At 45.4% G+C, this 12,647-nt stretch overlaps 1 protein-coding gene across 2 annotated transcripts in view; it reads right to left on the bottom strand.

Annotated features, from left to right (window-relative positions):
- The window catches only part of MAP3K15 (mitogen-activated protein kinase kinase kinase 15), a 126,991-nt gene that overhangs the window by 3,418 nt on the left and 110,926 nt on the right, over positions 1-12,647 (bottom strand). For both annotated transcript variants that reach the window (XM_084788541.1, XM_084788540.1), the window contains exons 19-25: positions 9,976-10,133; positions 7,036-7,219; positions 6,296-6,461; positions 5,566-5,761; positions 2,533-2,718; positions 1,842-1,947; positions 484-694 (exon numbers count right to left, since the gene is read on the bottom strand). In XM_084788541.1, the coding sequence (XP_084644667.1) occupies positions 484-694; positions 1,842-1,947; positions 2,533-2,718; positions 5,566-5,761; positions 6,296-6,461; positions 7,036-7,219; positions 9,976-10,133 (1,207 nt within the window). The remainder of the gene's footprint in view (positions 1-483; positions 695-1,841; positions 1,948-2,532; positions 2,719-5,565; positions 5,762-6,295; positions 6,462-7,035; positions 7,220-9,975; positions 10,134-12,647) is intronic.

The following is a 12,647-nucleotide window of genomic DNA, read 5'->3' as shown; positions in this document are numbered from 1 at the left end:
TTCTGTTGACAATTAGAATCTCCAGACCAAAGGAGAGTTATATTCACTAACGAGGTTGGAAAAGGCAATCTACTAAATGCCTGCCTAGGGATCCTAACAAGTGACCTTCCAGGAAGGTTTACGGACAGGACTACAGGACACACAGCACTGTCTACAAAGTGCTATACTGTCCCCCTTCCCCCAACTGCTTCTGTCGGGCAGACTGCAGCTGTCCACTGCTGGGCCACATGTAATGCCAGAGGCTCCATCATGAAGACAAACTCAGATGTTGCGGCTTTTGACAGAGGAGATTCGTGTGTGATCCATGACAGTACTGACTCCTGGTATTGACAGAAAGACTTGTTTACCTCCTCTGTTAAAACTGTACAGTGTACCCTTGCCCCAGTTCACTGGTGAATAAGCATTCCCCACCCCCTCCTGAGACCTCGATAAAGTTCTGAGTAGTGACCAGAGGGCCTTGTACAGGGTGTGTGAGATCCTGACCTGTTGGTTTCTTCCCTGAGCTTGCTCAGTTGGAGACTTGGGTCTTGCTGGTGGGGCTGGCCCTCCTGGATAGGCGCTGAGCCAGGTCTGGCGCCTCTGGGTATTGCATGTACTTCTCGGCCCAGTAGGTCTACTTGGGGATAGTCTTCCACTTCTGCATCCTTGTCTACTTCTTCAGTCTCAGAGGCAGGCTCAAAGTGGGCTTGGAGCTCTATGAAAACACAGACCAAGGAACAAAATAGCACTTAACAAGGCAATTCAGGGCAGTGCTTGCTCTATGAGGGGACTACTGGTTAGAGAGATTTGAATGGGCTCTCCAGTGTAAATATGGTCCTTCCCAGTTTATACAAGAAACTGACAGTGAAGGATCTAAACCAGGCCACTCTGCTTGGTTCTGGGGAGCATTTGGGAGAGCAGGCAGAAGTGACCAGCAAGGGCCCAGTGTGAAGAGAGGAAGGGGCAGTAACTCTAAAAGCCCGCCATCGACACCAGAGCATTAAGCTTGTGTTAACATTTCCAAAGGGTCAGCTGGGCATGGTGGCACACGCCTTAAATCTCAGCACTCAGGAGGCAGAGGCAGGTGGATCTCTTTTGAGTTTTAGGCCGGGCACAGTCAGGGCTGTTACACAGAGAAACCCTGTCTCGAAAAAAAAATTTTTTTTTCCCAAAGGAGGCCTCAGATTGGGCTGGGGACACATAGCTCAGAGGTACAGCATGTGCTTCAGAATACCTAAGAGCCAGAGCTTGTTCACCAGAATAGAACATGCACAGGCATGTACACACATACAACAAGCTCCATAGCCAATGTAGGGTGATTCTAAGCAGAAACAGCCATGTAATTGTCAACCATCTGATAAGCATGAGCGAGCATGCACACTGAAGCTGCCTGAGCACTAGAGGACACCTGCCTTCAAATACTGACTCCCTGCTAAGATCAAAAGGATAATCTGGTACACAGTCACCTTCGTTATGCCCAGGAGGTATGTAAATGGTACCATGAGATAATTATCACAGACTTTTAGTCCCAGGAAGATCTGTGGCAGCATTTACTTAACTCTAGGTTAGTACAAAGCCAAAATGGAAACAAAAAGCCAACAGCCATTGGACACTGAGGATACTACTCATCTTTTTGACATCCTGAACCTATTCTTTTTTTAAAATTAATTTATTCATTGTATATGAGTACTTTATCTGCAGATGAGGGCATCAGATCACATTATAGATGGTTGTGAGCCACCATGTGGTTGCTGGGAATTGAACTCAGGACCTCTGAAAGAGCAGGTGGCGCTCTTAACCACTGAGCCATCTCTCCAGCCCAACAGCCTGAACCTATTCTTAAGTGCAAGAGGGCCACTTACCTGGGATGAGAATGGTAACTGCAGCCTGCACAGCTCTTCGAATGATGTTGTCCATTGCAAACATCCAGTGGGGCCTAATTAAATGGTTTCTCAGAATTCTATTGACCTAAAAAAAAATAAATAAAGTCCCTATGTCTATTATGTTGAACTTTTAAGAAACAGACTTAATAATTGTGATTCGTTTCTATTTCCTCTGAGATGAATTGCTGTGTTGTCCTGATTTCTGCCTGAGTCTTTCTTCTGAATGAATCTTCCTCTAGGTGGACCTTAAGCCACAATGGATACTAACTGATGAATATCACAGTGAGATCAATGTCATTGGGCTGCTTGGTTATACAAGGAGCATTTATTGAGCACCTATGACATCACCACAGACTGTATTGGGAGCATGTGTGACAAGACAAACCAGACCTGGCTTTGGTATTGGAGGAACACATGTCTGGGTAGGCACTAAAGCATACCCACTGTGCTGGCATCTCCCCATATCTTATAGATGTTCTGTGGTCAAATGTAATTGACCCACTTCACAAAATGGTGCTTTTTTTTATGATGTGCTTATTGTTTACAAAGAGCTGCTGAGATTTGGGATTTGGTTTGTAAACAGGTAAGAAGGAATGGGTGCAGCAGAAGAACAGGGTGAGTTAAGTGTGGTTTGGCTATCATGTTCTCCAGGGCCCAAAAGCGCACTTACAGCATCCTGGAATCCAAAGAGGATCAGGTGAATCTGGTTAATGGATGAGCTGTCAAAGTCCAGGTCCACCTTTAGTTTTGATATTGTGGCCGCCATCACCCTGTGCTCTGGGGAGCGGATGAAGTCCCTTAGGATTCCAATGATCTGTTTGATGTGACCAACTGAGAGAAGCAACTCTTCTGAACTCTGTCAATGACATACATACATACATATATACATATATACAAGTCTTCATTTGAATGAATCAGAGAGGAGGTAAAAATTTCCAAATGCATCGTGGGAAAGTAGATACTCTGTTTGCTAATGGAATTGTGGGAGGTCCTAAGTAAGGGTCTCCTTTTGAAGCCATCTATTTATTTATTCATTTTTTATTTTTTTGGTTTTTGAGACAGGGTCTCTCTGTGTGGCCTTTGCTGTCCTGGACTCACTTTGTAGACCAGGCTGGCCTCGAACTCACATCGATCCACCTGCCTCTGCCTCCCAAGTGCTAGGATTAAAGGTGTGCGCCACCACGCCCGGCTTTTTGAAGCCATCTATATCCTTCCTGTCAGTCTTAGGATCCTCTGGCAGGTGAGTAGACTTAAAACCTCAGCACTAAGTAAGCTGGGAAGGGTTCTGCTTTCCTATTTGACAATTCTCCAGGGGCCTTGGAAGGTAATGTTTATAGCAGGGCAATGTCAAAAGTACCTTCCCATTCATGATAAGAGGAGAGACATCACTTTGCTACTACGGTGATCTAGTTAAAACTTTGTTTTCTTGCATAACCATTCTCCCTTCAGTGGCTGTTTTCTTCTGAGTGTAGCTTTAGCATAGTGGTTCTCGGCCCTCTTAATGCTGTAACCCTTTAATATAGTCCTTATGTTGGGGGCTGGAGAGATGGCTCAGCGGTTAAGAGCACTGACTGCTCTTCCAGAGGTCCTGAGTTCAATTCCCATCAACTACATGGTGGCTCACAACGATCTATAATGAGATCTGGTGCCCTCTTCTGGCCTGCAGGTGTACATGCAGGCAGAGCACTGTGTATGTAATAATAAATAAATCTTTAAAAAAAATATAGTCCTCATGTTGTAGTGACTTCTCCAAGCTTTAAGATTATTTTTGTTGCTATTTCATAATAGTAATTTTGCTACTGTTATGAATCATAATGTAAATATGTGTTCTACAAGATAAGTGATATATAACCCCAATGGGGTTGCGACCTATAGGTTGAGAACCATTGCTTTAGAATATCTTTTTCTTAATATATTTCATTAATTTATTCATATTACATCTCAATTCTTAGCCCATCCCTTGTATCCTCCCATTCCTCCCTCCCTCCCGCTTTCCCGCTACTGCCCTCCCCTATAACTGACTGAGGGGGACCTCCTCCCCCTGTATATGCTCATAGGGTATCAAGTCTCTTCTTGGTAGCCTGCTATCCTTCCTCTGAGTGCCACCAGGTCTCCCCATCCAGGGGATGTGGTCAAATATGGGGCACCAGAGTTCCTGTGAAAGTCAGACCCCACTCTCCACTCAATTGTGAAGAATGTCCTGTCCATTGGCTAGATCTGAGTATGGGTTAGAAGTTTACTGCACATATTGTCCTTGGCTGGTGCCATAGTTTGAGCAGATCTGCCCATCATAATGTTCTTCCTGTAGGTTTCTAGGACCCCCTGGATCCTTCTATTTCCCCATCCTCCCATGCTTCTCTCACCTAGAGTCCCAATAGGATGTCCTCCCCTCTGTCCCTCTTTCCTGGTAAGTGAAGACTTTCATGGGACATGCCCCTTGGGCTACTGTCCAGATATAAGTGAGTATATACCATTTGAGTCTTTCTGCTTCTGGGTTAACTCACTCATTATGATCATTTCTAGCTCAATCCATTTGTCCACAAATTTCGGGAATTCCTTGTTTTTAATAGCTGAGTAGTATTCCATAGTGTAAATGTACCACAGTTTCTTTATCCATTCTTCTACTGAGGGACACTTAGGCTATTTCCATGTTCTGACTATTATGAGCAAGGCTGCTATGAACATGGTAGAGCAAATGTTCCAGAGACACTAAATCAGTTAGAAGAAAAAGTGAGGAAGAGCCTGGAACTCATTGGCATAGGAGACAACTTCCTGAAAAGAACACCAACAGCCCAGGCCTTAAGGTCAGCAATTAATAAATGGGACCTCATGAGGCTGAGAAGCTTCTGTAAGGTAGGAGACACTGTCAAGAGAACAAAGTGACAGCCTACATACTGGGAAAAGATCTTCACCAACCCTACATCTGACAAAGGTCTAATATCCAAAATATATAAAGAACTCAAGAAATTAAACACTACCAAACCAAATAACCCAATTGAGAAATGGGGCTCAGAACTAAACAGAGAACTCTCAACAGAGGAATATCAAATGGCTAAAAAACACTTAAAGAAATGTTCAACCTCCTTAGTCACCAGGGAAATGCAAATCAAAACAACTCTGAGATTCCATCTTACACCCATCAGAATGGATAAGATCAAAAATTCAAGCGACACCACCTGCTAGTGAGGATGTAGAGAGAGAGGAACACTCCTTCATTGCTGGTGGGAATACAAACTAGTACAGCCACTTTGGAAATCTATCTGGCACTATCTCAGAAAACTGGGAATAAGGTTTCCTCAAGATCCAGCTATTGCACTCCTTAGAATATACCCAGAAGATGCTCCAGCACACAACAAGAACATTTGCTTTAGACTATCTTACAAGGAGTGATGGGGAGGTGAAGGGAGCTCTAAGCATCCCAGGGCTTTTAGCTGCTACCTGGCTTGTTTTCCACCAGAGGGCAGCACTAGCCCACCAATGCCAGGAAGCACTGTAGTAGGCTGAGAATTTACCTTTCAGGAACATTTTTCTTTGTTTTATTTTGTCAGGAAAGGGAATGGTGTCAGGAAATAAGTATAGTAATCATTACAACTATGAGACTGTGCCAGGGTACAGAACACCATGTTGTCATTGTTTATACCTGTTGAAGAACTGGGCTAGGCAGAGTGGATATGATTATCAGATGCCTTTACTTGGCCTATACCTGTACCACACACTCCTGCAAGTTGGAAGCCACTTGGTTCTGTTCCTCCCATAGGATTCTGTAAAGGATGGCTCTGCGCTCACTGTCCTTGCGCAGCAGGAAGAGACCAGGGTCCCGCTCCTCTGGGGATATGACTGTGCTTCTGTCGTCTAAGGCTGTGCTTCTGTCGTCTAAGGCTGGGCTTTCATCTGGGACACTGTGGACAAACACATTCAACAATTCCTGTGTGTCTAGGAAGGGTAGCATGTTCTGCCCTGGTGAGAGACTCCAGAAGAGGATCTTGTGGAAGAAGGCTGGTGGGCAAGATGTATGGTATCCCCTCTCCCCTTCTAGACTCTTTCCATGATATCTTGGGAGAGAGAAACAAGGAGACAAGGAGATAAGGGGCCAAAAGGGAGGGTAAGGGAAGGAGGAGGTAGAGTGGGTGAGGGGAAGAGGAGACAAGAAAGGGGAAGTGGGGAGAAGGTTGGAGGAAGAATAGGGACAACTAGAGACTAGAAAGAACAGAAAAGGAACACTGGGTGAGTAAGTACCTCCTTGGCCCTCCTCATCCTGCCCCTCTGCAACACACACACACACACACACACACACACACACACACACACACACACTTTCTGTTACCCAGCAGGTATTCTTTTTTTTTTTTTAGTGTCCCAGCAGGTATTCTATTGAGGAACAACCAGCACCCTTTAGAGGACCACCACAGAGGGACAAAGGGCACTAATAGTACCTGAGAAGGTGGCTGAGCTGATGCTTGGGCACCTGGACCTTCTCAAAGAATGCATCAGTCTGGGCATCCGAGTCTGGGGAAATAGAGCCATGCTCGCTGCTGCTGCTGCCCATAAGCTCACTTGATGAGGGCAGGGCCAGAGCACCAGTGCCACTCCGGACACCCTCTGTGGGGAAACAGCCAGAGAGTGGTCAGGCCCCAAGACATGGGTACAATCTCTAAAGGATTTTAGTAAAAATGTAGGTTTGGGCTTACAACAAGACTAGGCTCTCTGAAGCAACTTGGTGAGCCACACTGCCATAGCCTCTGACCCATCCACTCAAGGAAAAGAGGACAAATTGCAAAAGTGTCATGTAGGCTTTTGTAGCCTGCGGGACAGCAACCACAGGCACACTTCCCCAATGTTCACTGTTAGCAAGGTATGTTTCAACACAGATGACAGGCCAGACTTCAAAAATGAAGCACCAGGCTCTACATGTGGGAAATCCCAGACAGGGACCTCTTGCCTTCCTCCTCTTCACATTCCTCAAAGAAGTACTTTAAGTATGGGAAGGGCATTGTGATTCATGAGGATTTCCTTTGTCAGGAAATAGATAGACCACTGGCTGGGTTTGCATACTCTTCAAACCTCCAGGATTATGCCGGTTGTTCTTCACATAAATGGGCCCAGCACAGGACACTTCTTTGTCTGAGCATGAGAGAAGCTCAGGGTGTTCCCCACCTGCCCAGGTAGGCCTTACCTGATGGCTTGAAAGCAATTCGGCTCTTCTTGCCTTTGTTCACCTGCCTTAAGAACCCTTCTTGGAGTAGATCAGCAGCAGTGACCCGTTTGTGTGGGTCAGGCTCAAAGCATGATAAGATGAAGGCTCTGGCTTCAGCTGAAAGGGCTTCTGGAATTTCAGGGTGGATCTTAAACATCCCCACCTGCATTGAAGGGACAGTTAACAACGTCAGCCTTGGGTGACCTCAGGTGCATGCACTTTCAATAGAAGCTGCCATCTCAGGATAAAAGCTTGGTGACGTTTATGTAGATGTCCCTCTGCTACATGATGTTTCTGCTTCTCCCATTGCAGATGAAGTCTATTTCCCCTTCCTTGACGTCTTAGCTAGTTTCTTGTGACGTATACCAAGAAATTGTTGCGGAAGCAATACTGTGAGGCCTTTCAGGACCCAGACCTAAAAAAACCTGTTAGACACTGCTCTTGGACCCTGGATACCTCTGAGAAGGGAGCCAGGATAGATAGCCATGTGGGAAGAGTGGCTGATCCCTCCCTGCAATGCCCTTAGCCATGCAGGAGAGCCCAGTCAGAGGATCCTGCCCCAGCAAGGTCACCAGTTGGATGCACCTATTAGTAAACAACCCAGGGAGGAACACCCAAAGACCAATAGCCAACTCAGAAGTGTGAGGAACAACTTTGTTTTATGCTTCTAGAGCAACGGTTTACAACCTTCCTAATGCTGAAACCGTTTATTACTGTTCCTCATGTTGTGGTGACCCCCAGCCATAATATTATTTTTGTCGCTACTTAATAACTGTAATTTTGCTACTGTTATGAATAATAATGTAAATATCTGGTATGCAGGATATCTGATATGGGATGCCTGTGGGGACAGGGACTCACAGGATGGGAATTGCTGCTCTGGAAGATGGTAGTTTCAAGGCAGGAAAGCCTCCAGCTAAGAATATTTAAAGGTTTCAAAGACTGGTACTATCTTCCCAGATAAAGACTCTAAGAGACACACTATCTCTATCTTTATTTTACTCCACAGCCCAGGTTTTTAGCCTCCAGCTCTAGGCCATAAGCAAGGACAGCCTGAGGTTGCCACTTTACTGATAAGCACATTTTCACCTTACTCATCCACCAACTAAGGTGGTGGCTGCGGGAGGGATAAATGCTTTTCTGTTAGGACTTGCAAGACAACTTAGCTTAAGTTCTTCCTGTCAGCTAATCCACTGCCCTGCTAAGGAAGGTCCCTGTGACCTACAGTGGGGCAAGAGGCAGTTCCCAGATGTCATGTCCCATCATGGCATAGGGATCTTCTGTGAAAACTCTTGTAAAACTACTTCCTCCATAACTATTCTCATTAGATGCTGCTCTCTTGCCCTTTTAGGAGCAGTCACCCTAACCTCCATTGCCTGCCTGTGCCTTTCCCAAGTCCACTGTGCAACCCAAAGGTAGATGCCACTCTGTCTTTCATATCCACCTCACATACCACTCCTCGGCTGTCCTGGAGGCTGGTTTTGACTCCCTTCCTCTACATTGTGAGCTCTGAAACTGCAGAGCCTTCTGATTGTTTATTCACAAAGCCCTTGACCAAGTGACATATGTCTTATTCTTGGGACACCACTCCACATAGCTTGAACAAATGAATGGCCTAAGACTTATGAGAATATTAGATGCTGGATAGAATCCAATCACCAGGCTTTGAAATGCAGGGCATTATTTGTAGCACCCCATACCCAAGCAATGGGGAAGAGTTTTGGCAGTGCCCACCAGCACCAGAATACACAAAAATTAAAAAATCAGGGCCTGAATCTAAAGTGGGAAGAGGCAGCTCCTCTCTGGCTTTTAAAACGAAAATGGCAAAGTGAGGAGGGGGGAGGCTGGAGAGATGGCTCAGAGGTTAAGAACACTGCCTGCTCTTCCAAAGGTCCTGAGTTCAAATTCCTGGCAACCACATGGTGGCTTGCAAACAGCTATAATGAGATCTGCTGACCTCTTCTGGTGTGCAGGTGTTACATGCAGTCAGAACACTGTATATATAATAAATAAATCAATCTTAAAAATGAAAAGAAAATGACAAAGTGGGTTCATTCTTGCAAGTGCATGCTGCGAGTGAGTGTAAGAAAGAGTCTCGTGCCCTAGGCTGACCTCAAACTTAGTCTGTAGCTGAGGATGGCTTTGAACTCTTAATCATCCTCCCAAGTTCTGGAATTACAGGAATGTGCTACTATGCCCGGCCTAACTATATCACTAAAGGTGTTTTCTTCTCTTTTCTTTTTTCTTTTGGTTTTTTGAGACAGAGTTTCTCTGTGTAACCCTGGCTATCATGGACTCACTTTGTAGACCAGGCTGGCCTCGAACTCACAGCGATCCACCTGCCTCTGCCTCCCAAGTGCTGGGAGTAAAGGCGTGCGCCACCATGCCCAGCCCTAAAGGTGTTTTCAAGGAAGTAAAAACTGACTTCACTCCAAAAAAGTCAATACATTTCCAAAGAGTTTGTACAGCTTATTAACTCAGCAAAAGCAGGAGACAGGAAGAGGACCCATAAAGTTACTTTTGCCCTGTGATGAATTCAGTTCATGGCTGTCAGTTGTGCTTCTTGAGCATCGTGAGAGTTCAACAGACAAGAAAGCACACACTTAGAATGTTTTCCTTAGCACCAGCTGCCCTAGATTCTAGGACCTGTGATGGAAGCTGCAGATATGGTCTTCAGTGGTGCAAATGGATCCATTAGAGACACTGATGTGCTGAGGGGAAGCTGTTTCTGTTTTGCAGCCCTTACATTCAGGCCTCTTTTGGGACTGAAAGGTCAGAAGACCCTGGGAAGCTGATTGAGGCAGATGGGCTGTGAGAACCTTCTGCCAGGGCCCAACTTCAGTGACAGAATCCTGTGCTTCACATTTGGGGTGTTCTGTCCCAACATCCAAAGCACCTAAATGAACAACTATATTTTACCTTAAACATGGCGACTTGTGGCTCACCAAACTCATGGAATGGAGGCCTGCTGGTTGCCATCTCAATAATGGTGCAGCCCAAGGACCAGATATCAGCTGGAGCACCATACCCTCGAGGTCCTTGATCAATAATCTCAGGTGCCATGTACTGCAGAGTCCCTATGTAAAAAACAAATGAACAAAGACTTAGGGGGCATCATATAGCTTAAAATGTAAGTGGGCAATGTGCATATAAGTATGTGGATTTTAGCTGCTTCAGCAATGACAGATGCAACGTCTTGGTAAACCATTTGGTTGCGTCATTTTTTTGACCAGTGTCATGCAATATGCTTTCCTTTAACATGATTCATACTGAGGATTATTTAGCCTCTCAAGCAGAACCTAATACACATGGTAATGAATGCCAAATACAAGGAAAATGGAATGGGAGAAATAAACTAATCAGAAAAAGTTGATGTAGAATCCCAGCCACTATGACTCCATGTTGTTGATAGACTTCATCTTAGGCCTGCCCTCAAAGTCACTCCAGTTACTGTAAAATATACAAACTGTTCCAGAAAAAAACAACTCTAGGCCTGAGCCAATCAGGAGACAGAAAGAAAGCACCTATGGTGCCCAGATGTTAAGCATTTTGTGGTCAGGCTAGACCAATCCCCTAGTGCCAACCCAAATTTGTTAAACTGTCAACCAATCCTGTAAGCGCCAAACTGGAAACTCCTGTTCTTTGTCTAACCATAAAAACCCTGCAAACCAGCAGTTTGGAGGTGGTCTACTGATCCGCTGCTTAGGTGAGGATCGAGAGATTTTGTATATGGCTTTGGACTCCTGGTGGTCTTTGGGGATCTAGCAGTCTGAGCATAACATTAACATAGTAGAGAAGAGGGCACAATGGTGGTGGTGGGAACAGTGATAGTAAAATGCAGTGTTATAGAGATGGAGAGATGGCTCCGCTCAGCCATAGAAGGCTAGTCTTGCAACCAAAATGCAGTACTATAAAAGAGGTACCTACTGATAGGTACTCTCCAGAAATAAAACTATCCAATTCAAGTTAAAGTAAAGTATATAAAGCCAGGTTTATCGGGGATAGCTCTCAGGGGCATTCACTGATCTCACAGGAGTAGTTCAGGGAAGTCACCATGCAAACTGAAGGTTGGAAGACAGAAAAGCAGGGCGGGGGCGGGCAGAGAGAGAAAGTGCACATATGGAGAGAGGAGAAGAGAGGGAAGAGAAAGAAAGTATGTATACAGAGAGCGAGAGAGCGAGAGAGAGCGAGAGAGAGCGAGAGAGAGCGAGAGAGAGCGAGAGAGAGAGAGAGAGAGAGAGAGAGAGAGAGAGAGAGAGAGAGAGAGAGAGAGAGAGAGAGAGAGAGAGAGAGGGGGCAGGAAGGGGCGAACCAAAATGTCTGGATCATATAGTTAAGAGGCTCTGGGGGAGGGGGCTGGAATGTTCAGTGTAGAGAGCAGGGATATGCTGAGAGAACCTAGAGGCCTGGTGTGCTTTGGTATGTTAAACAGGCACTTCAGCAGCTTGTCCAGGGTCTGAATCCCAACATCTACAAAGAGGCACATGTAGATGAATAAACACTTGATTAGAGTTTGTCTGAATTGGGGAAATTAGCAATGCATCATTTTTTTCCTGACAGATACCAGGACAAGAGCAGATATACTGAGGGAGTGTGTTTGTGGGGGGGGGGGGGCGGGAGCAAGAGTGCTACCAGCCTGCAATGCAGGTTTAATCCCCCAGGAAGAGGGATGGGCAAGAATCAGGTAAGAGGTATTGCAAAAGGCACTGCTGGAAGAGTCACCAGGGAGCTCCTGGCCAAAATATCTGTAATCTGGATGAGTTCTACCTTTGCCAGAATCAACCATGAATTGGGAGCAGCCTGAGTAAAGCATGACCAACATCATCCAAAAGGGCAGCTGCTGATAAGTTTTTGCTATAACTATCAAGGAGGAAGACAAAAGGGAAGGAAGAAATCAAGGCAAAGGGAAGAGCTTGAGCAAAACTCATGTATGGAGTCCAGGGTACAGCCCTGGTTGATCTGGAGCAAGGTGACACTTTTCTGAAAACTGAGTTTGGACTGTGGGTCATGAGCCACCAGAGGTTGCCACAGGCAAAGTGGTAACTGGATAAGGTAACAGGAATGTGAAAGGATTATTGAAGGGAAAAACATGGGGTAAGGGGGAGGTTGCAGAGGCCAATAAAGGGTTTGGGGAGGAAAATCTTTTGTTTTTCTTAAATCTGGCATGAGAAAAGAAAAGAATATGACATCAGGAGACACTATGGACTGGTAAAGAGGCTTAGAATAAAACAGCAAACTCAGAGATGACCTTAGCCAAGGCGTGACTAGCATACTCATATCCAGAGCAATGGAAGGGTCTGTCTCAAGACCATATAATAACAAAAGGAAGTTTCTGACCTGTTGGAGACAGGGTTTCTCTGTTGTATCCCTGGCTGTCCTAGAACTCACTCTGTAGACCAGGCTGGCCTCGAACTCACAGAGATCTGCCTGCCACTGCCTCCCAAGTGCTGGGATTAAAGGCGTGCACCACCATGCCCGGCCTACATTCTTTTCTTGAAAAACCAATGACATGTTACCATTATCCTTTCCTATAAAATATCAATTACTTAATGGAGACAATGCCTTATTTACTGTGTAGCTTAGGCCAGTCT

This window comes from Acomys minous (genome assembly GCF_964271855.1).
Source record: "Acomys minous genome assembly, chromosome: 7".
Classification (NCBI taxonomy): domain Eukaryota; kingdom Metazoa; phylum Chordata; class Mammalia; order Rodentia; family Muridae; genus Acomys; species Acomys minous.
Note: the sequence above shows the minus strand (reverse complement) of the source record. Positions and strands in the feature narration are given on the sequence as shown.